Below are 23,924 nucleotides of genomic sequence, written 5' to 3'. Positions count from 1 at the left end.
AATATTGACAGCTCGCAGGTCTTTCAGAGTCCTGTCACTTTTAGTGAGGATTTCCGTAGTTTTTCCTTTAAAAGGAACTCTGCATTGCTAACAACTGCTCTGCAAAAATTTAGATGTACATTTGCTTAGATGTACATTCTTTTTGCATATGTCTTTATGATTGTATATGGATATTTATTATACATGTAATATCTTCTACCTCTTTTAAAGTATAGGAAGAACAATAAAAGTTTAGTGTGGGATTCAAATATATATTTAATTCATGAAAATCATCGTATGTGTTTTAAAACTCTCTTCAAGCTAATCCTAGAAAAGCGCTTATGGTAGGTAAATTACAAGTTTTACTACTTGAGCATTAGAAATGCCATTAGTACAAATTTAAGGACTGCAAAAACCAGTAGATAATGCTAATTTCAAATACAGAAACTAAATATATTTTGTACTTTTTTTATTACTCGATTTCTTTTTTATTTTATTGGCTACTTTTTATTTTAACTATATGTTCTTACATGCTGCAATCGTAATGTAGTGTAATGATATTAATATTTTATAGAATCTGTATTTATAGTTCTTTATTTAGAAACAATGCAGTAGGTCTGCAGATCTTTGAATCCTTCTGGAATGGTGCCCTCCAAATAATGATAAATTACTTGTGCAGTATGCCATTTGCTAATTATATCCATGATTTACTGCAGAGCAAGACTTAAATCATTCATTTCAGTCTTGCGTAACAGTGCCATAAAATTTTTAGGTTTAAAAATGGTTTCCATGTGTATAATTTAAACAAATTTTAGAGCAATTGTATACACAAAATATTGCAACCATCCATTTGTTACATTCTTTGTCTCTCTTTTTTTTAAACTTGTACTTTTAATGATTACTGTGGTTGAAATTGTTATGCTTCATTTTCATAATCATAGCTTTTAATTCTACAACAGTTTTCTACATGTTAGATTAAGAAAAAGATGGCTAATTGTGTGTAGATACCATGTCATTCCTGAATAGCCCCACATTCTGCAAACCCATTTTAGAAATACTCAGTTTATGAATTAGTCTTCAATTAAAGGCATTTCTTTTTTAAAAATGAATTATTAGCTCTAAGATCTTCTTGTTTTCAAGCAGCTAATGTTGATTTTGTTTTTCACTCATCTGTACACCAAAGTACGGTTAACTCTCTTTCTTTATATTTTTCTCTTTATCCATACCTGTAGGTGAGAAGCCTTACAAGTGTCCGCATTGTGATTATGCTGGTACTCAGTCTGCATCCCTCAAATACCACTTAGAACGGCACCATCGGGAGCGACAGAATGGAGCAGGACCACTCTCTGGGCAGACGGCAAGTCAAGAACACAAAGATGAGACATCAAGTAAAAGTTCTGTGTTTATTAGACCAGATATATTGAGAGGAGCCTTCAAGGGGCTTCCTGGTATCGATTTCCGAAGTGGCATGGTCTCGCAGCAGTGGACATCAGGAATGCTGTCTTCTGGAGATCAGCAAGGACAAGCAGCTGGCATGTCATCTGAAGTATCTTCAGAAAATATGAAGGGTTCAGACATATCTTCCAAAGGAGCACACTTCTCTGAACTTGGCCGTGCTTACCAGAACATGGTTGGGAACGGTGTGAACTTTCAAGGGTCTTTGCAAGCTTTCATGGACAGCTTTGTCCTAAGTTCCTTGAAGAAAGAAAAAGAAATGAAGGATAAAGCTCTCTCAGATCCACTTTCAGCAAAAGCTCTGGGCTCAGATGGTGGTGAGGAAAAGATAAATAGTAAGTCCTCACAGCGAAAAACAGAAAAGTCACAATACGAACCTCTTGACTTATCTGTAAGGCCAGATGCAGCCTCCCTCCCAGGTTCATCTGTTACGGTGCAAGACAATATTGCTTGGCACGGCTGCTTATTTTGTTCCTTTACAACTTCATCTATGGAACTAATGGCTCTGCACCTGCAGGCCAATCACTTGGGCAAGGCTAAACGTAAAGACAACATCATAGGGAACAACAAAGACCAATCTAGAGAAGCTTCAGCCTCAGTTAATAAAGTGAGCTTGCTCCCCTCTTCTGTGCAGTCCAACAAGGAGGCAGTAGTTTCAAACATACTGAGCCAGCTGGACTCAGCTTCTGAGAAAATGACCCAAGGACAAAATAAAGAGACCCTGGGAGAGCAAAAGAGCACTGCCTGGCCCAGCCACATGGAATCCACTTTTTGTAATTTTACAACAGACTTCTATAAGCAGTTTGGTGTTTATCCTGGTGTTATTGGCACGGGAACACAAAATTCTTGCACCAGTAATGAATCCGAAATAAAAACACAATCCGAAGATGACCCAAATATTCTGCTCTCTGACTCTGTAAATAAAAGTGCTACTGATGACCTTTCTGACATAGCTTCATCTGAGGATATGGAATCTTCCAAGGAAGAAAACATTGAAGATGAGGACATTGATACAGAACCAGATATTATGAATAAGCAGTTGTCTGCCCTAAATAAAGAAAGTAGTGAAGGAGGCGACAATATGCAAAGTGCAGTCACCTCACAACCAACACAAGGGCTCACATCACCACTGCCGCAAGCATCAGAAAAGCAGTGGCACAGTCAGAATCTTCTATCCTCCCATGAAACTGCACAAGGAGTGATGAAACCCGAACAAGTTCAGGGTCCACAGGTCCTGGAGAAGCAGATGAACATGTTGTCAGTCCTAAGAGCTTACAGCTCTGATGGCTTAGCAGCCTTTAATGGACTTGCAAGTAGCACAGCAACTAGTGGATGTATCAAGAGACCTGACTTGTGTGGTAAGTTTTAGACCTTCTTTTAGACCATTTCAGAAAACACTTCTGCAGAATCATGAAGCTGCTCTTTAAATATACTTAGTCATGTTTGTTAGTAATACATTTTTTAAATGTTAAACCCTGTGGGCCAAATTCTAGTCTTATATGTGGTCTACTCCATTGAAATCGGCAGTGCTGCATGCATGTACTTATACAGGATTTTAGAAAGAACTTGCTTTTTAAACTAGAGTAGCAGCAATATAGACTATCTGTGCTAGTGGCATCTGAAGGGGATACTTACTGCTTTAGCATACTCAAAGGAGGAAAAAGTTTTAAAAAATTTACATGGTAACTTGCAAACTTTTCAGTATTTTGACATAAGTAAGAACCCAAGAAAAACACTGGATGCTTTGCCAAGCAAACCTTGCTTTCTCTCTCTCTCTTTTTTTTTTTTTCTCTCTTTGAATTGGGGTGTGTTCAATTACCACAATATTAATGAAATCAAAGGCCAAGTGCATGGAATGCATCTACCTGTGGTGAAGACCCTTTTTTTTAATTATATTTTTCTGGTTTGTTTCAATGGCACCCATACAGTAGTTGCCCTTGGTCATTTTCACTATTCTAACTAGCAGTTGTACAAATTGTGATTTGCCTAATTAAGAATATGCCTCCAGGTAATTAAAAAAACAACAACACACCAAACAAACAAAACTACCTTTTACCATTATTAGTCTCTGATTTACAAAACTGCAGTTTTACTTCCTCGTGTCACGCACATCATATTTGACAAAAATGAAAGTTAAATCTATTTGGAACAAATGAGAATGAGGATTTTTTCAATTTATCTCCTATTTTGTCAGCATCATTCTTGTTTGAAAGAGACTTTAGAGTGTAAATCCTTTGAAAAACAGTATCACTTTAAAAAGCAGAGTCAGCAAAGGGCACAAAAACTTCAGTAATGCTTGTTTCACTTAACCTTCAAACTAATCAGAAAACTCATTGTCAGAGCTGAACATGCATAATAAAATGTATTCAAGTTAAAAAAAGAAAAGAAAATGTGATCAACAGTTATAAAACCTAACAATTTAAAATGGAACCCTAAATCTGCAAACACTTAAGAGTGGTTACCCTGGTTAACTTAAGGTTAGTGGGAGCTTTGTTTGACTTTACTAGGATAGTATATGTGCTTAAGCCATAACCCCTTCTTCAGGCCCCTCTCTGCTTTTCCAAGTGTATTAGTTGGTCTGATAAAAAAGTCTGACTTCTCACAAAGTTTATCTCAATTGTATCTTAGAGCATTTTGGCTTCACAATATTGTCATTACTTAAACTGAATCATGAGCCCAAGTATCTGCATGGCCTTACTTGTAAACTTCTGTGTCTCAATGCACTAAGAACCAATTCAGATAGTTGGAAATATTTCCAGATCTTCAAAATCAGCAGTTACATTACTGATATTTTGAAAATAGTTGATAGTTGATTTAATTTGCAGCTGGTAAAATCCTACTTGGATTTTTTTCTCTCTTTATTTGTGGAGTACAATCAGTTACAAAAAAAAAAATACAGCAGAGAAATGACTCTCTAAACAGACAAGTAAAAAAATTGGAAAACTAAGAGTAGTTGCTTTGTACAAAGTATCTTTATACTTCTTCCCAGACATAAGATTTTTAAAACAACAACAACAAAACCCCTCTAACATTATTATTGAAATGAGGTCATGTTACTTCCATTAGTTTTTTGTTTCATCTTCCAATCAATTCAACAGACATTTTATGATGGCTTGAGTTTATATGATTTTAAAGACCATATCCCTTTCACAAGCTCTGCCCAGTGATAATGGATTTGACTTGAAGTATGAAGGAAAAAAAAAACACAACAGAAGCTTGTCTGTTCTACTTTTTAAGCCTTTTTTTTAACGGAAAATGCAGTGCGAGTCCTCCTTTCTTCCCCCCCCCTCCAAAAATAGCTTTTTAAAATTCTTTACTGACATTCTATTGAGTGTTTGCAGAATATATTAAGGTTGACTATTTAAATATATTATTTCATTTTTCTCAATATCTCACAGCAAAAGTGGATGAGTATGAACAAGCCCTGTGTCAGTAGTTCTTTTTTTATTTGGTTGGCTTGGACATCGCCCACTTGAAAGTAGTGTTTTTGGGAAGTTTTAATTTTCTCAGTGGCTTTTTATACTGTGAAATCACACTCCATCTGTGCATGCTAGCGCGGGAAATCTCACCTGATGTTTCTGCGCTTGCAGATTAGCCATCAGGAGGACCCTGTTCATTTATTAGCCTTCCTTCCCTCTTGCACAAAGCCCATGGCCTTAGTCATGGTTCCCTTTGTCTCTCCTACTGCCTGAGAGATCAGAAAACTTAAGACCCACCTCCAGCACCTGATTCCAGGGCATGATTCTTGTGTTCCTTTGTATTTTGGGACACTGTGCATTTGCCTTTCTTTTTACAGCCAGTGATGTGTGGGTTGTTGACATCTCGAGAGAACAGTGATGCACTTGATAGAGTCCTTGCACAATCAGGACAGCAAGGCGTGGTGCTCTTTCCGCAGTCAGAATACAGTGGAAATAAAATCGAAATAAATTATCTTAGCTTCAGTTAGCTGAGATTGCATCTTTGATTGGCCATGCTGATTGAGTTAAATTTCTGGCTGCATAAAAACAAGCTGGGATTTTCAGTGATCCATGTGGATCATTTTTAGTTGGCAGATTTTACCTTAAAATAATGGGTAAATTTTAAGCACAAATCTTGGCACGAGAAGGGTTTAATTTCTAGAGGAGAATGCCATCAACTCACACTGTTGTTTCGGAAAGTCACCACACATGGGGGAAGCAGTCCTCAGTTTCCCTATATGTAGAATGAGAGAGACTGATGATGTACACATAATTCATTTATGCTCCTATCATGCTTCAGGCTGTAGGGATGAAAGACACAATTAGGAAAGAACCATAATTACTGCATAATACAGAAATTTCCATGTCAAAATGCTGCTGAGAAAAATCACAAATTTTTGTAGTATTTCTCCTTTACATATATAGCAGAATAGGAAAGAACAGAAAGAAAGAAAAAAATACCATTGATGAATTTAGAGTTACTCCTGACCTGTACTTGGTTTTGGAGTCTCAAGTGACTATACCTACGAGCTGATCTTGTTAATCTTTGCTACCACGCAGTTTCTAAGAAGACGACATGCCTTTCCATGCTGCTTGGCAGCCAGTAGCCCAGCGTGGAGGGGAAGCCCAGGGCGATGGCTCCATGGCTTGGTAGCTGTCTTGAGCATCCGTGTACTCTGCTTTTACAGCCCTTGCTCATTCGAGAAGTTATGCTCGGAGGTTCTAGACCTACTTTGTATTTAAGTTTTGGAAGATCTGTTTTCCTTTCCATTCACGTTCTCTTTCTCTGCTTGTCTTCCCATATACATGTAGTTGTATCGCAATAATGTTCTACCTCCTGTTCCAAGTCATTAATTTACATGATTTGCACAGCATCTATTTATGACAAGACCCTTTCTTTTCTCTCTCTCCTCCCCTTTAAATTTTTCTGCTTTGTGTCAAAGATGGTAAAATTTCCCTACTTTCAAAGAGCTGGGGGGCTACAGAACTATTGGCCAGAAATAGTCCTGAGCGTTAGCTGGTCGCTTAATGGGTTAGTGCTATTGAACCCACACTTAATGATGTCCAAAAGTATTAGTTCCATGTTGTCTCTATAAATCTAATTTGCTTCCATTCATGCTTGCTTTCCTCTGCAATTAGTGCTGTTTTCTCCTGCGTAGGCTCCACCCCATTATCACTTCTTTCACTGTATGAAAACAGGGCAGGGCCCTTCTAACGTATGGTAGCTGCTTTGGAGTTGTGATCCTGCAAAGGGCCGAGCACTTTCAGTTTCCTTTGGAGCAGAAAGTATTCAACATTGCACAGAATTATTAAAATGTTCAGCGCTGTAACTTTCTGAAATACCTTCCAAATATGGAACTGCAGCACAGACAAGAGGGCTGGGCAAGGGGAAGATCGATTGTGGCAGATTATTACAGCTTTATTGTCACATAATTATAGTACTCTACCCCAATGTTTAAATAGTGAATTTAGTTGTTGTAAATTGCTTATTGCCACAGGTGTCAAAACCAAAAAGATTATAATGCTAACCTCTTCAGAACTACCAGCAACATAGAAAATACAGAAAAAGATTTTTAATTGTTTGTGGTGGCTTCACTTGAAACCTTATTGCAGCTTTTTAAAATGATAAAATCCATATTAAACAGAAGCAAAAGGCCTGATATATCCAAGATCTAGAACAGCTATGAGGCAATGCAAGGTCATGCTACTGCAGCAAATTGTAGTACTCCTGCCCGTTTAAAGTATCTTGTAATGCACTTAAGCAACTCAACATTTTGTCCTGATCTGCAGTTGAAGTCTTTTCCTTCAAGGCAAAATGAAATGACATGGCAGTTTTACTGCAGACTTTTCTTTACCCCAATACGGTGATTTTGAAGAGGTTTCTTTAGTTTCAGTTAGGAGGTCCAAGGCCTGCTTTTAGTGTACGAACTGTACTGCTGAACGGGAGATCAGCACCTCGGCCCCACGCCTGGGTTTCAGCCGCACTTCTGGATGTCACAGTGCCATTTACATGGCAATATCAAACCAAACTCATATGACTTGCTTCCTTTTTTTAATTAACTGGGAATGCCAGTGATCCAGTGAAGTTTGTGTTACTGGATAAAAGGGCCGGTCTGTGAATAGCATTGTATTTGCCAAATGGTTCACTAGTCATTTCAGTACAAACAAATGGATGGTGTCTGTAAGTCTGCAAACACTGTTGACATTTAGCCTTGTTTATGTTACTTTCCTTTTGCTGCATATTTTTGGCTAGAAAAGATACTGTCTGAATCAACATTGACTTCCTAAGCAGAAGCTAAGGACCCAATCTTGCATCCCTCATTCTCAATGAGTGGGACTACTTACATGACTAAGGATTGCAGAATCAGGTCCTATGTTTATTTGACTTTAAATTTCATTGCTATATTCATGTAATTTAATTTGATTGTATTTTGTTGTATCAGAAATCAGTCAGGTGGTAAGTTCGGTATCACCGTTTTGTTTACTGTTGAAAACTTTTATTTCTTACCATTTTTCATTGCGGTGTAACATTCCCATTCCATTTATGTTTCTGGAAATTAACCCCTAAAATATCTGATACAGCTAAGTGCTGAGTACCTTCTATTCCCAGTGAAACTGGAGGCATTCAGTCCCTCCTAGCACCAGATCTGAAAGGGGGATTGTGTTTGCAAAAGGCGGCCTTGGTATGTGCCTTGATTTCAGACATCAGTGGCCAGCCGCACCAAGGCAAATCCCTAGCACAGAAAGGCTTTTCTTTTCTTTGCAGAGACAAAATAATGATGTAAGCTTAGAGCTGTATGATTTTACTCTAAGTTTCATCTCCCAAACAATATATTCTTACTGTTTTTGTCATACCCAGGTCAAATTGAAATTACAGTTTAGGATTAGGCAGAGGCATAGAGATGTTTCCAGGTCTTTCCAAAGTGAGACAATGCTCTGGTTTGTGTTTTGGTTCAGGAATATATATTCTTGTGTCTGAGGTATAGTATTTCCTATAACTACTCATAAACACGAACAATTTAGACATCCCTGTAAGTCAAAACTAAGCGTACGATTAATACCTATTATGAGGCCAATTTTAAACAATTAATTTGACAGCAATTATAATTTTATGTTACAGGCTTTCAGAAATAAATAACCAAGTTCATCTTTGTAATATAAGGAACTTAGGATATCTTTATGCAGAGATGATCTTGTTATGCACAGTATTGCATATCTGGAATTTCTGAGGTTTGCTCCCACCTATCTAGATACCTGTAGTACCAGGAATAAATCATTACCTGAGGCTTATTAATTGTTTCAGCAAAGAGAAAAATATATAGCTTAGGTGTAAGCATTAATATATGTATACACAATACATCCACAATATATAACAAACCATCATAATAGTACAAAAATAGAGGTCCTGAATATGTTCTGTTATTTATGTGTTTGGCAAGCTTAGGGAATGGACTTCAGTATGAGTGAAAATTCTCTTAACATTTTTAAGGTTATTTATTGTCATTTCTATTTGAGTTTTTAATGGTCCTGTATTTTGTAATGCTTTAGCAGGAAAAAATACTGTAGTTATCTTTTTTCATATTCTTTAAGCAATATTTCTAGCTTAATATATTGTGCCAGGTTTTCCAATATTAACCAAGAAAGACAGTAAAATTCAATGAACAGCACTCTGACATCCACAATTTAAAACCTGTGATTGAAGTGAAATGTGTAAACTTCTAGTGGGTTATCATGTGCTTTGGAATAGAGTATTGTTGGAAGTAATTAGAAAATATATTAAGGTTTCCTGGTAATGAAGGTATGTAAGTTTTAATAATTGTTGCTTTCTGAATAAGTGTCAAACTATATCTTTAAATGTATATGGAGTTACAAGTTAGGTCACTTCTGAATGGAATGTAAAACAATACTAAAATGCTTCAATAACTTATCTCAGTGTTGCTAATAAAAAAAAAGCTGTTAACCATTAGTGCAGTTTTGAGTCATTTTGTTAATTCATTCAAGAAAACTCTCTGAGAAACGGTTGTACCTTTTGGTAGACCAAAGACCACTCATGCAATCCACAGTTGTTTGATGCTTTGAGAGGCAAACTCTGCAAAGCTACTTGTTGGCCTTGTAAAGGATATTTATTAAAAATGCAGTCTTCTAAGGAAGGAGTGGTTTATCGTTAGAACGATGCCATGTATGGTTAGGCAGCTATATAAAGGGGGGCATCAGACTTGTTTCCTCTGTCGCAGAAAATATCTTGGGAATGTGGGACCTGTTTCTCCTCTGTCACTATTAAAATCCAGCAGAAATTTTTGTGGAGGCCACTGGGTTAAAAATTAGTAACGTGGGATGGACTAAGTGTGTAAGTATTAGTGCTTGGGTGCTTGGCCAGGGTGAGCTACATATTTGGGTCCAGTCCTGCAGCTGGAAATACAGCCTTAGTGAGTAATGAGTATACAACGTCTATCTCAGTGGAGAAATACCAGGAGCATACAGCCCGCGAGTGATCTTTCTTGGTTAATCTTGCTTAGCCTTACATTAAGTCACAGTCTTCAATACTGCAGATAGCACTGAACTCTCCTTTTTGTTTCCCATGGAAAGAATGTGCGATAAGCGTCCTGAGACTAGCCTCCCTCCTCAGACCCGCGTACGATTCACCCAAGACAAAGCATAGGATAACAAGCAAGCAGTTGCATCCGTCCCAGTAGTATCACTCAGGTCTATGGTAAGTGTTTCCAGGATGGGACCCATAAGAGGTGGCCTGTTGTTTGGTGCACTGCTGAGTACGCAATGGAAGCTAAAGGAAAACATGACTAGGGCTCCCAGTGTCACATCTTCATTAATGCTGTCAGTTTTGAATAGCATATTGGTACTTTTTATTTTTGCCACCAAAACACCGTGAGTCAGGACCTGACATTTTAGTGTTCTGTGTCATACTGAGAAAAATCTGTACTTCAGCAGTAGGACAATTATATTATTTTGGAAGGGCTAGAAATAATACAGCATTTGTGAGACAACTGTAACATTTATCCAGACTCAGTGTGAGATTGTTCTTCCTTTTATTTGGAGAGCACTTCCAAAAAAGTATTGACTAGGAGCAAAGAAAAAAAAAAAAGACAAGAAAAAGTGGCAATTATGAATCCATTTAACCCCCATAGGGTATAATCTCATCTTGTGTAACACCGCTGGCTGTTACATGCCTAAACTTCTATGCAGTGAGCTGTGAATATAGTCCTTATTGTCCTGTGGGCAATATGACTAAGGAAAAAATATCTCTGTAATACAATGGAGCATTTGTCTGAACAGCGTAACCTAAGGTCCATAACATCAAATCTAAAGTTGTAATTATACAGCTGCAGTCACACCATTCAAGTGAAGGCTGTGTCAGCACTTGTATTATATAAGAAATCCTGTTTTCAAGGGTTGATGAGTCATATGCAAAAAACATTTCTCACTAAACAATTGTTCTGGTTGTTCCGAAGCAACGTCTAGGTACGGGCCTTTCCCCAGTAGAACGTGGTCATGTCTTCTGCAATATGCCATGGCTTAACCTGGCAGTTTATTTTGCTAATGAATGTATCTTTTCCAAGCTAGGAAATTACCTAGAAGGTTTGGGGGTTTGTGCATTTTTATTATTGTCAAAATATAAATTAGTGGGAAAAAACCCAGGGTGGGGTTATAATCCCTCACAAGGATTATAACAGGTGAAATGTGTCTTTCTCAGAAATTATAAAATTAGGATTTTTTTCCCAGTTTGTCATCCCCAGTGTTGATTTAAGTTCTCTGATCTGAACACTTCCTTAGAAGACCCGGTCACAATTTATTTTCTGAGATGCCTTGAAACTGAGCCTTTCAAGCTCACAGTAACTGTTACTGCCATTTGAAGCAGCCACACATTTGCTGGCAAGGAGCAGACAGGAAAGAGGTTTATTTACAGCAGCACCACAGAGGTGAACTAGGAGCACTACTCATCCCTCCCGCACGAATGTAAAAGGAATACTTAGGATTGAGACTAAATACTGGAAACCACAACAATTTTCCTGCTACATGAAATTTCTAGATAGGTATGCTGGATGCGAGTGACTTCAGCTAACAGATGCCCTTGCCCGGAGCATTGCCATTTACAAACAGGTGTTCCTGAAGCCGCCCCCACGTCAGGCGTTTGCACCCAAGCCGCCTAGCCCGCCCCATTGTCCATGGAGCGAGACGCAGGCCAGCAAGTTTCTTTAAGCCGATCTCCTCTGATCCGGGGCGTCTGTAGTGCCGTTCCCTGCATAGAACAGCCATTGTTCAGCTTGCAGAGCAACAGTGGGGTAGAAAATAGCATGCCATGCTGGGGATCAGAGAGGGAATTGTTCCTTAATTATCTCTTACTGAAGGAAAAACCCAAGGCATATCCCGATATGTGCCATGACTCTGGCAGAACACAAGTCTTTTAAATAAGATTTGGGGAGGGGGGCTCACGTTCTGAAGCTGGCAGCCCTCTCCCCTCCTGCAGGTCTACCTGTGATTCGCTCACAGACCATGGAAAAAAATAAGTTTTCCGCTTTGGATTCTCCATTATGAAATGGAAAATAATAGTACTTATCTCCCTGGTAGGAGTGCTGTGAGGATAAATGAATTAATTAATGTTTGTAAAGCACTTTGAAGATGAAGAACATTATATAAGTCCTCAGTGTATAAATGCTTCCTTCTCTAACTACAGTAAGCTATAAAAATTTATTTATGAAAATAAACACACATTTAAAATATGTGTTGGGTCTGTATACCCCTTCTATATCCCAGCAGCGTTGGTGAGCCTGACTTCCTGAGCAGCACAGTGCGGTGAACCCGGTGCTGAAACCTGCCTTCAGCCTCAGCCCCTACCTGCGCCAAGCGGCCGGCGCTCAGGGGCTTTCTGCACCTGCAGGAGCTTTGCCATATTTTGGCCATAACGTCTTTCCACCAAATCCATGAATTTTGACCTCAGGGCTCTTCAGAGTGCCAGCTGGGTTGAGCCACTGGTTTTTGACCATCGCTGCAGCATGCCAGCCCTAGCCGTGCTGGGGAGCCATGCGGCACTGGCGCCCGAGGCAAAGGCTCAGCAATGTGTCTGGTGGGTTGCTCGGCCCCCAGCCCACCGCCAGCCTGCGGGTCCTCCTGTCCTGTGCGAGCAGGCCCTTGTCAGGACTGAGGACCTGCCACGCTGTCTGCCACCGTTTGTCCCCTCCTTTTCAGTATCAGTGTGATGCTCAGTGTTTGGTCCCTGCAATGCTCGGCAGGTCCCGGCGTTCCTGCTCACGCTCACTGATCTGGTGGCTGAACTGGCTGTTGTGTGTCTTTTAACTGAATGGCAGTGACTTCAATTCGCTACTTGTAAGTTAAAATTTTTATTGCCTGCTTTTCAACGTTGCCATCCTAGATTAGTCCTTGCTGCTTTACTTTTTTTTTTTTTAAAAAAAATTCAAGCCAGGAAGTGCATTTGATCCTGAACAGCTCACATGTATAACAAGGCAAGTTAAGAGGATGCAGGGAAGGAAAACCAACAGTTCAGACATACAGAGATGTGATATTTATCAAGAGAGACATATAAGAAAAGGTTTGTGCATTGAAATGAACAGGTTAAAGGCGAAATTCAGGATTTCTCGGGGGCTCGCCTCAGTTCACAGCTGCCACATAGATCAGCTTGTGGACCTTAGGAGAAAGGACCATGTTAGCCCTAATTGTGTCTTGTTTCACTTGTCCCTTCACACAGCTAACCCTGTTCCAATCTGTGCGCTTGGTTGTCTTTTAAATCCTTTCAAATCTTTCTGGTAAACCTGTTGCTGGTTCAGCCTGCCAGTTGGAGTGCAGAGGAGTGCAGTGTGCTGCTCCTGCTGGTGCAGGTACCCCGCCGGCGCGGGCTGGTGAGCCCCCAGCCCCACTCCCTGAGTGGGCAGCTGAGGGCTCTGCTCTCTCTGCTGAGAGTTTGAAGAGGGCAACAGCTTTTGCCCAGCAAAGTCTGCTCCCATTCCATGTTCACCCAGATGCCAAACGCATGAAGACGCATCAGCAGCACAATCAGACATCCCCAAACTCTGACTGGCACCAACACACACTCAGCAGTGCGGCCGATTTTTCCATCCCCTAACACGAGAACTATTTAATTACAGGAGGGTTTATGGGTGTATTCACTAATCATTATATAACTGTATGTTGGGGTGAAAAAGAAAAAAAAAAAACAAACCAGAAAATCTTTCCCAAAGGACAGAGGTGGGAATCCCATTAACATGATGGCTCCCTCTTTAGTTGCCAACATGATTGACAGCTGGATAAGGTCAGAAGATGAAAACCAAGCCATGGGGGACAGAGCGGGGAGAGGAGGGGGCCAATCAGTTGAATAAAAAACTGAGGGGAAGGAGAAAACTGGCACTCCCACTAGAAAAATCCTCGCCCTCTGCTCCCCTACTGTTTGTTTGGGGAAAATGCTGCAGCTTAATCAGAATTATTTACAAGATAATGGTCCATTGTTTGTAGTAAGACAGATGCTGTCTGTGGGAATTTGGTGTTTTATGCTCTATGCATTACAGTGCCATTGCTGTGTACAGATGGGATCACAGTGGTATTGTTGTTATCCACTTTTTGGAAATTTGGAGGATCCTTACCGTGAAAGGCGGATCCTTAAATAGAAAAAGAAAGAGTTTTCTCAGACCCAGAACTGGGATTTCTCTTAAGGTAGAATTGTGTTCGTACGTGTATGGGAGAAGAAGAGGACAAGGTGGAAGCACTTTGCTTGAGTCCTATAACATGAAGGGTCCCTAGGCTGACTTTACTTGGTGGCGGTGGACGTGAATTCAACAGATGGATGGATCCTGTGTGTCTTTCCAAAGGCAAGGAGATACATTCTGGTGGGGTACGTCGGTGCTTCCTCCTCTGCTGGTGGCTGGCAGTCACTTGCTTAGAAGGTGGTGTGAGAGGTACACAAACATGTCTGTGCAAGAGTAGGGCTTGCCTGCTGAGTTATGGTCCTCTGGCTGTGCAATTGCAACGCATGGTGTTCCCTGGCATTCCCCCACATGCTGCAAGTTAAACACTGAGCACTTCCGTTTCATCAGGAAACTTCGTCCTGATGATTTTATGGGTAAAGCTGTGGGAAAGGAAAACTAGATTTTCACTGGATTCATACTGAAAAAAAAAACCCCAAAAACCCAAAGAGAAACATCTTTATTTATTTAGAAGATCAAATGCAGGATTTTTTTTTTAAATTTGTTTAGTTCCAGCAGAAATTCTATTTCCATAAGCAACCCCTTCTGGCTCAAGTAGAAAGTTCAATGTGGAGGCCTAGACCCTGGCAAAGGGGACAAGCCCGTGACATGCAGGTGGGTGACCCTGTGCCACGTGAGAATTGCGGCATCCAGGAAGAATAGGGAGCTCTGGTGAGGCCAGTGGAGACAGCTGCCTCCATCGGCATGTCTGTCCCACCGGCTGCCTGCGTCTGTTTCAGCAAAGCATGGGGAACAGCAGCACCCACAGGTCTTTCCCATGACCCTGGGATGAGAGGCCAAGGACCGTGCCATGCAGAGCTCTGCAGTGCTGTGCCTCTGTCAGGAGCAAATCCTGCCTTGCCTTTTCTACCCGAACCACCGAAGCCTGTGAGATGAGAATTTTTTCCTGAGGTCACTGCGCTTTGGAGCAGGACCTGCAAGCAAGGTGCAGGACAAGGGGGTGGAGGGTGTCTGGGTGGGTATGGGGGGGTGTGTGTGTGTGCACACTTCCTCTCTCAAAAATCTGCTTTTAGTGTGCAGTAGCTCACATATTACCTCAGCAGAGACCCATGTGCACCAAAGGCAACCAAGAGACGACAAATCACCAGAAAGGCTCCGGAGGGGATTTTGAGCATCCACGTCTGGTATCCCAAGCTCCATTAGCTTTCAGGTAAAATGGAAAACAATGACCGTCTTTTTTGTATGCAAGATATTTAAGCTGTCTTTCCATCACTGCAAAATACCTGAGTTTCCCCGGAGAAAGCAGAGGGCCTGGGGACGGGGGGTGAGACAGGAAAGGGCAGGGAATGGCTCATTCACAGTCTTCAGGGCATCGCATCCCTCATCCCCTTGAGGTTCCCTGTGTGAGATACCGCTCACATGCTCATTCCAGAAGCAAGGCTGTGCAGCTGGAAATGGGTTTCCGACATCAGCATGTCCTCCTCTGGGTGGGCTCCCCCCGAAACAGGTGGTGGGAGGAGGCAGCTCCTGAGTCCTCCCTTCCCTCTGGGCTCAGTGTGCTGCCAGGGATGGAGCCCATAGCATCAGATCACGAGTGGAAACCACTTTGCCCAAGAAAAGGGATCTCCTCTGACTTTTGTGAAATGGAGTTTTCCAAGAACATCCTTGGAGGGTTAGATTGACGGGGGGGTTGCCATTCCTGAGTGATTTCATTTTTCCTAAGTCTTTCCAGTAGGATCTGTACAGGGAGCTCTAAGTTTTTTCCTCCAAGTCAGCATTTATTTGCAAAATCTTAATTTTGTATTTCCTGACATTTAAACTTTTCAGCCTAATGTTCTAATAAGGATTCTGTCCGTCCATCTAAATAAAGCTTCGTTCTAATGAGGACACCATCCATCTCCCAAGATGGAGCCGTAACGACTTCCAGCCTCAGTGTAATTTTAACTAGGCTCCCTTCACCACCCTCTTCTCCCCACAGCTCTTTGTTTGGGGTGTAAATTATCTGTTTTGGGACGAAGTTGTGCAGAATTTCATTTTGGGTCAAGTGACTGAGCTATTGTGTGAGCCTTTGCTTTCTCTCTGCAAAGGGGGATTTTGCTCGCTCCCAGTTGTATGTTCAGTGCCTGCTTATTTGCAATTTCTGTTCATAAGGCTGTGGGGTTTCATGCCAACGATTTTCTGTTTGAGTTATTGGAGTAGGGAGGTTGTGGGAGCATGCCAGTGTCAAAGGTTGTCGCTTGAATGATAATTAATAACATTATCAGACTGATTATGTGTTTAGATGTCCAGAATCAGGAGTGAATTGAACTTGTTAACTTTAATTCCTACCTCCGAATATCTGACTGTTTCCCGTGGCTGGGAGACTGGCGTGCTCACCAGTCTCGCATTTGCATAAAGGACAAAACCAGGAATTTGAAAGGGCAACAACTAATGAGAATTGCTGAAATTCTGGGCTTCTGGCGTTCATAGGGCTTCTCCTATGGCACCACCGCTCTGCGAGCTTTTGCCAGGGAGAAGAAAGCGTGGATCGGGTGCGCAATAATGTTTATAGACCCCGGCTTCATTGTGTCAGCCGCTGACTGAAACGTTGAGTCATTTGAGATTGGAGATTATGTCTTTTAAGGTCCCGAAGAGCCGTTTCACATGTGACCGATTACCTCTGCCAGAGGCGGGAGAGCCGGGTCCCACCTCGGTGGGTGGGATCTGAACTCATGCTTTCAGAGGTCAATAAGAGGGTTTTTAGACCTTTGTGCCTCTCGGTCCCTTATAGCCAGACCTTTTCTGTTAAAACTGTTTAAATTACAAACCAGTAATAAAAGGATCATATGTGTTTCCCACTGAACAGGTTCTTTAAGGCTATTATGATAATTAAAAACATATGGTGCATACCCAAGTCAGAGGGAAACCACAGATGTACAAATTAGGTATTATATAAGGTTTTTCTTTTTTGCCCTTTCAAAAACAACAAGCCAAAGAAGTACAAAGAGATAAAGATGGTAATTTTTTGGAGACGGTAGGTAGCATTTTGGATTTTTAATCATGAAATATGTAAACGTCCTTTCTTATACATAATCAGAGCAAACTCTTTCTAATACACAGGAAGAAAAAAACAGTAGCATAAAAGTGCAGTATTTATGGAAGGAATAAGGAAACACTTTGTTTCATGCAAGTTATTGGAGACCAGGAAACCTTTTGCATTTTTTATGATGTTTCCCTGCACAGACACAGAGGATTATATTTATTAAATATTGAATTATATTGAAATTGGATTGATGCAGCCAAAGAAGGACATTTCTTTGTATTCCATTTTTTCTCCTTTTAAAAAAGGGAAATGTACTAATATTGATTGCAGCACAAGTAGTCATTTGTTTTAATTTAAAAATATAGGATTGATTTTGAAAAGGTGATAAATACTGCTAATAAAAAAATTCAAAATGGGGATTTATAATGATTCCCTGTTAAGTCAATGGTTTAGTGAGGCTAACTTATAATAAAAGTAGAGACGTGCTGAACTATCCATAGCTAATGGGTTATTTGCCATTTGCTAGCGCTGCAAACTTTCCTTGGTTTGCTGGGTCCTGCTACAAAATTTATCTCATCTAATGCTCCTCAGTCCTTGTTTTGTCTTTCTTTTGCTAAAAACGGGCAGCCGAGGGTCTGCTGGCTGGCTAAGGGGCCCCTTCCATACGCAGACCTGTAGGGCTATTTCACAGAGAGGGGCCGGAGCCAGGTGTGGCTGCGCTGGGTCTGAAATTGGAAATCGTGGCTGGTCTCAGCTTCCCTGGTGGTACAGTGCAGCTCCACAGGTTTCGGGGTCTCTCAGCCTCTGCACAGGTCTCTCCTTGTGGCACATAAGACAGGCAGGTCTCAGCAGCATCTGAAGTAGCCCCGAAGCCCTGTAACTCGTAGCCGTTGCTTTGAGCTGCACGGCTCATGCAGCACCAGCATCTGCCTGGCACCTTGGCCTGCCTCGAGCGGCGGGAGACCCTCCTCTTCCCGCCTGGGGCTGCTCAGGGATTGATGCCTCCTATGTCCCCGTAAGGAGTGGGACCGCAGCAAGTCCTGCTGTTGTGTGCCGTGCCCGGGGTGGGCAGACAGCATCCCACCAGCACGGAGCACTGCAGCCTCAGGGATGAAGGACTCTCCTTCTTGTCACTCCCGCGGCAGTGTGGCACGGAGAGCATCCCGGCACTGTACTCGTGGTTGGGCTTGCCTCTCTCCTACCCCTACAAAGGAGATGCTGTCGGCCCACCAGCCCCAAGCACCGCTCCCTGCCTGAGCCAGCCCCTGCTGCAGTCCGGCTGCTGGGACTCAGCCCAGAGGACACTGTGTCCTGCCCTCGACAATGCCACCCCTGGGCGGGTAGCCTGTATCTACAGCGGGGATCTCACCCCAAGATGCAGCTGAGCATTCAGAGGCCTTTTGCTGTGTTCACTGACGTTTTAGCCTGCCTTTTAGCATAAAACATTTTTTTCTTTTTTCCCCCCAAAGAAACTTTTAGAAGAGAAAAAAAAAAGCTGGGGAAAGAGGAGAGGGAGAAGTCTGATGCTAATATTTCAGGTTTGCAGGGGTGGTGGCTGAGCAGGCATTTCGGAAGAGAGGCTTTTCTTTTATTGAGTGAGTGATAGCAAACTCAGTGTTATTCTGCATGTAGGTATTACCATTTTAACTTTTACTGAGGTAAAATAACACCTTGTCACTCAGTGCAAATACCAATCACAAAATGAATTAATTGTAATAACTGTTGTCAACAGAACAAAAGACTTGTTGCTTTCCTAAGCAGATTTCAGTGCCACTGATAACTATATACAGAGGTTCCCATTGGGCTTATTCAGTGTATGTAGTCAGAACATAATTTCGTCTGTCTTCCTCTGCACTTTGTTGGAAAAGTCTCAGAAATTGAGTTAAAAACCAGTATTTTTTACATATCGCGAAGTATACACTTTTCCAGTGCTTATGATTTTTTTTCTCAAAGAATCCCTAAACATTTTTACTAGTTAATTAACACTTTTTCATGGCTAATTTATTAAAGAATTAACAAGCTAGTAGCAGTCTGCAGAATCTATTTATTCACCTTATGCCGTGATGGACAGTTACTTTCAGAGAAAGTATGGGCAGGTTTTTTGCTACACAAAATATATTTGTGTTAATGTTTCTTCTTTAGCCAGTCATCTGTATCCAAAATAAACAGTGCTATCCCACTAGATGGGTGAAGTTTCCTTTGAAAAGGGGGGAAGAGAGAAAAAATTAGCCAAGTAAAGCAAATTTCTTCATACTTGTGCTAAGCACAAATTTATTCAAGCAAAGTTTGGGGTGAGGGGAGAACTAATTAACTAATTTCACAAAGGAGCCTCAGTACAGCAGGAATCAGTGCCAATATGCTATACTCATTTTACATGGCTGTTTAGCTTAATAATCAAAAATACTATGGCATAGCCTCTATATTTTACTGCAAATGCTATGTATTTTCTTAAAGAAACATACATTAATATTGCAGCCTGGGGTAGTCATAGAGACCACTGCCAATGGAATAAACACTCATCAGGAACTGGCCCACAGAGCGATCAAAGGTCCATTTTGCATCCTTACTTAACAGAATATGTATTTTAGATTGCTTCCCGCCTCTTCCCTTTCAAAGCGTACCAACAGGCTTCAGTACTCCCTGCCCTTCTTGGGAGCAGAATCACAAACTCAGATAAAATGCATGGAAAATTAATTATCCATGTATCTTCCCCCAGAAATAAGGGGAAGATACATTCCTGCCAGAAAGCAGGAAAATATCCCATGTAAAAGTCTGTTTGGGTAAGGCTCCCTGGCCGGTTGCTGGAGCGAAGGGGTGAGAGGCTAACGAAGCACCAGCGGAGCAGCCGTGCATCATTAACCAGGCACCGGGTCCTGCTGCTCTCATCTCTCGCTTGATTAAACTGGGGTGCAGCTTGCTGCCGCAACACCCTCTTTGCAGGAGAGCAAGAAGCACCTTGGAACCACGGTAAGACCTTGCTGAAACCTTCTCCTTTCTGAGCCTGGGGGGGCTGGAGGGCCACGATTCTCATGCAGCCCCTTTCTGGGCTTTGTAGCGGGTGGCGATATCGCCACGCAGCCTTGACGCAGGGAATTTCTGTGGTTTCCCCTCAAACCTTCTGCTGCCAATAACATTTGGTCTGTCTGTCTTGTTGGCAACTGCTGTGTCTTCAGCCACCAGTCAGTCAAACGTTCCTGCTTCTGCTGGGAAATGGCTTTTAACGTGGGCAGCGTCGCTCTGCAGCTGCAATAGAGCATCCCTCTGCCATAGCACGGGCTCGTGGTGCTGGGGGAAGGACCTACTCACTCACAGCTCTGGAGGGGTGACATATGACTTGGTGTAAGCTACAGCACATTTGTTTTCGCAGCCTTCTCTTCTTTTTATTGTTAAAGTAAACAGTTCTGAATGTGCCTATTTTTCTCTCATGCACTTCCCATGGCAGAAGGAACTGGAATATCCATGACAATGCAATTGTGCTGGAACTTGAGTGGTTTTGTTTCAGCAGCCTTAGGCCAAGGCTGTGGTTGCTCTTGCGTGGATGCACAGGGACGTGGGAAGGCTTGTGCAAGAAACTCTCCCTGCAGGTTCAGGCATTCATCGGAAAGAAGCAGCTCTGGGAGGGAACTGCTCCACAGTGCCTGGAGCTACTGTGGCCGTGATCCTTGGGCCGGGATGGTGGCTGGTGTGCTGCAGGTTTTTTTGGGCACCCTGGCTTTGTGGTCGGAGCAGCCCACAGCCAGCGCTGCCTGGGTTCTGCTGCACCTCCACCATCACTCCTCCTCTCTGGTTTACAGCTTACCCACAGAGAGAAGGTTTTTAGATGAAGGGAACAACATGAAAAAGGTTGACTAGCATCTTCTCCATATTCTAATGCCATGCGAGTGGGGATAGCAGCTCTGCTGGGGATGCAGCAGCCATCCTTGTACGGACTCGTGGGGTGCTTTCAGGAAAGCCCAGTGTTGGAAACCTCGGGCCAGGCTGGGCACAGGCAGCACAAATGTTCCCCCCATGCCAAGCCTGGGAGCGTGTGCTGTGTAAGGGAGCAGGGGGGGAGAGTGCCGTGCTCTTTACCCTGCTGTCTGCTGCCACCCCTCCACTCACCCGTTTATATCCCAGTAAATCTGTTTGAAAGATAGAAAATACTCCCAGGCTCTCATGTAACACCATCACTTATGCTGACCAGTGCTTTTTGCTGTTGTAACTTGGCCGTCACATTCTTTCTCCACCGTTCCTTTGAGGCACGTTAATGACGGCGTTCCTCCAAAGTTGGAAATTAGGCTGCTTCAGATCAGATAGCCCCAGCCCTGGCCGGGAGCTTTCCGCAGCAGTGCCCCGCAGTCCCGGTGACTGGCAAGATGGGGACCTGCGGTACGTTTTGTTGTCAGAAGGGCTGATTTTGGATTTGCTTCTCAGGCATCGTTGCTCTGTGGTTTTTTCTGCTCCTCTTTGGGTAATTATCTGCGAAGAGAAGTGTTTCTCGTTTCTGCAAGCCACTCCTCTCCCCGCTTCTTGGCACTAGTTGCTAATCAAAACAGGACTTTGATAGCCAAATGGCATTTGGCTGAGCCAAACACAGAGCTAGACACACAGGCTTCTTGTGATCAAGCACTTTATTAATGTGAGGTTTAATGCAAGTTCATTCGCAGCATGTGGATCCAACGGTAAATGTTCAACAATCTAATTCTGTAGCACTATGTTTTATTTAGCATGAAAACATTCCAGAGTATGAAGAAGCAGTACTCTGCTTAGGAGCGATGTTTCGAAGGATTTAAAAAATATTATTAAGTTTTTGCTCTTTCCAGAGCAAAGGCGTGTTAGCCTGTCATTTTATAAAGGTGCATGCTTTTTTTTGTTGGGTTTTTTTTTTAAAATCAAACCTGTTTCTAAAGTTAAACAAGTGCAGAGTCCTAAACTAGTAAACTTTCACGGTATTTGTATAATTCACGTTCATGTAATACCAGAATATTCCGAGAGACACTTTGGGGAAATTTGTAAAATAAATGTGCTTCCTGGCAGAGACTTTGTATGCCAAGTTTTAGCCTGGGCTGCATTTTTACAGCTGAGTTATAAACCCCTGAAAAACAGGATTTATAATGGAAATGCTGACACAACTTTAACCATAGCAGTGCTATCTGGTGCTGCTATAATATACTGTATGAAGAAATCAGTTCATTAGTTAGTTATAAACAAAGGACAGAGATAGTAAATTACAGTAGGTATTTCAGCAGTTTTCTATATATTTATGACACAAAAATATGCAGCTGCATTTTATTTCTTGAGACAGTATTTAAGGATTTCAGATTTAATACACATTAGTTTGGTTATGCACATCGTGCATTTCGGTCTTGCTGTTCCCTCTTGTAGTTTTATTCATGGTATTTTCTTCTTTCTCTGTTGCTCATTAGAAAAATGTTAAAAATCCATTTTCATCTGATTAATAATAAAGCTGATCACATGTAACCTAATTTTCATTCACTGCTGCCCCTGTCTGTGGAGTCATATACAAAGTGACCTTTGAATCACCACTGGGCCCATAAAGCACAATAAGCACCATTGTCCTGTCAAAAATTGAAGATGTTTTACATCATTACAAAATTTAATGTTCCATCTTTTCAAATGCACTACTTTTCAAAGGCCACATTCCAATTGAAGCTCATTAAAATCAGACTCAAGTTTCCTGTGGTGGGGATGAGAAAGAGTTTCTCATGCATTCGGAGTAATATGAATCACTCTTTTAAAACAGATATGGTTACATATTAGTTTTGAAAGGTACAGTAACTGCTGAGCCTCCACTGTCTGCAACAGTGAGGCTTTTGTACTTATAAATCTAATAACTGCCTCCTGATCCCTTGTACTTCATCCACACTGTATCCTATTTACTTATGAATAAATCAACTTTCTAAATAAAATTGTTGTTCAAAAGTTCAGGGGTTGAATTATAGGAGTCTCTGGCTCAAAGCTTCTATTAAGGTTTTAGCAGACATCTGTAAAACTCTTGTTAAAAAAAAAAAAGTTTTTTCTCGAAACTCCTTCTTGAATGCATTAGATTTGGAGGACCAAATTCTTCTCTGGAGCAATCCTTTAAAGTCTGTTGAATTATACAGAGGCTGAATTTGCCTCCTAATCTTATGGAATAATTTCTTATAGTGTTTTATTTATAAAGCAAATAGAACTTTGATAAACTGATGGCTGAAATGGGCTGTATGTTTGTAAGTATATTATCATGCTCGTACTGTGCTAATAGAGTTATACTCAGAATAGTAAAAATACTCGGGTATTCAATGTAGCATTGTTAAAAGGCTGGTTGCCCCTCCATCCCTGTGAGGGGGGCTGGCAAGCTTCATGAAACTCCATTTCCACAAACAAAACCAAAAAAAGTAAGTTATTTCAAGCCTTTTAAGAGTTAATGTTGCACTACTATACACGACCAAATCTTGTGTGTATGAACGTACATACTGATACCCTATATATAAAGGAGATGTATATAAATATTATTGCACATTTTGTTTACTATAGCTATTACATGATCTTGCACTACACAGAGTGAGTTTCATATATTGGTCATGTGAAATATAAACTGCTGCAAAACACAGTGCATTAAACATTTTATGAAGAAGATAGGCACAAATGTATGGCGAATACTATTTTCAACTGTTGACAGACCCTGAACGTGTTTCCTCTAAGTTTATGATCATGAAAATACAGCTATAATTTGCTAAGTGCTGTTGCAAGTGAGACAGAATGAGCAGGAATGTCAGTCTTTTATCAATATTGCATTAAGATGCTATTGCATTTTCAATATTCTTAGTATAGCTCATTAACATGGTATATTAGCATAACACC

General features: G+C 41.4%; 1 protein-coding gene across 4 annotated transcripts in view; it reads left to right on the top strand.

Annotated features, from left to right (window-relative positions):
* Positions 1–23,924, top strand: part of ZNF536 (zinc finger protein 536) — a 354,954-nt gene that overhangs the window by 226,075 nt on the left and 104,955 nt on the right. For all 4 annotated transcript variants that reach the window (XM_076349185.1, XM_076349184.1, XM_076349186.1 and 1 more), the window contains one exon: positions 1,212–2,792. In XM_076349185.1, coding sequence (XP_076205300.1) covers positions 1,212–2,792 — 1,581 coding nt within the window. The remainder of the gene's footprint in view (positions 1–1,211; positions 2,793–23,924) is intronic.

This window comes from Aptenodytes patagonicus, chromosome 11 (genome assembly GCF_965638725.1).
Source record: "Aptenodytes patagonicus chromosome 11, bAptPat1.pri.cur, whole genome shotgun sequence".
Taxonomy (NCBI): domain Eukaryota; kingdom Metazoa; phylum Chordata; class Aves; order Sphenisciformes; family Spheniscidae; genus Aptenodytes; species Aptenodytes patagonicus.
This window is presented reverse-complemented; position numbering and strand designations above follow the sequence as displayed.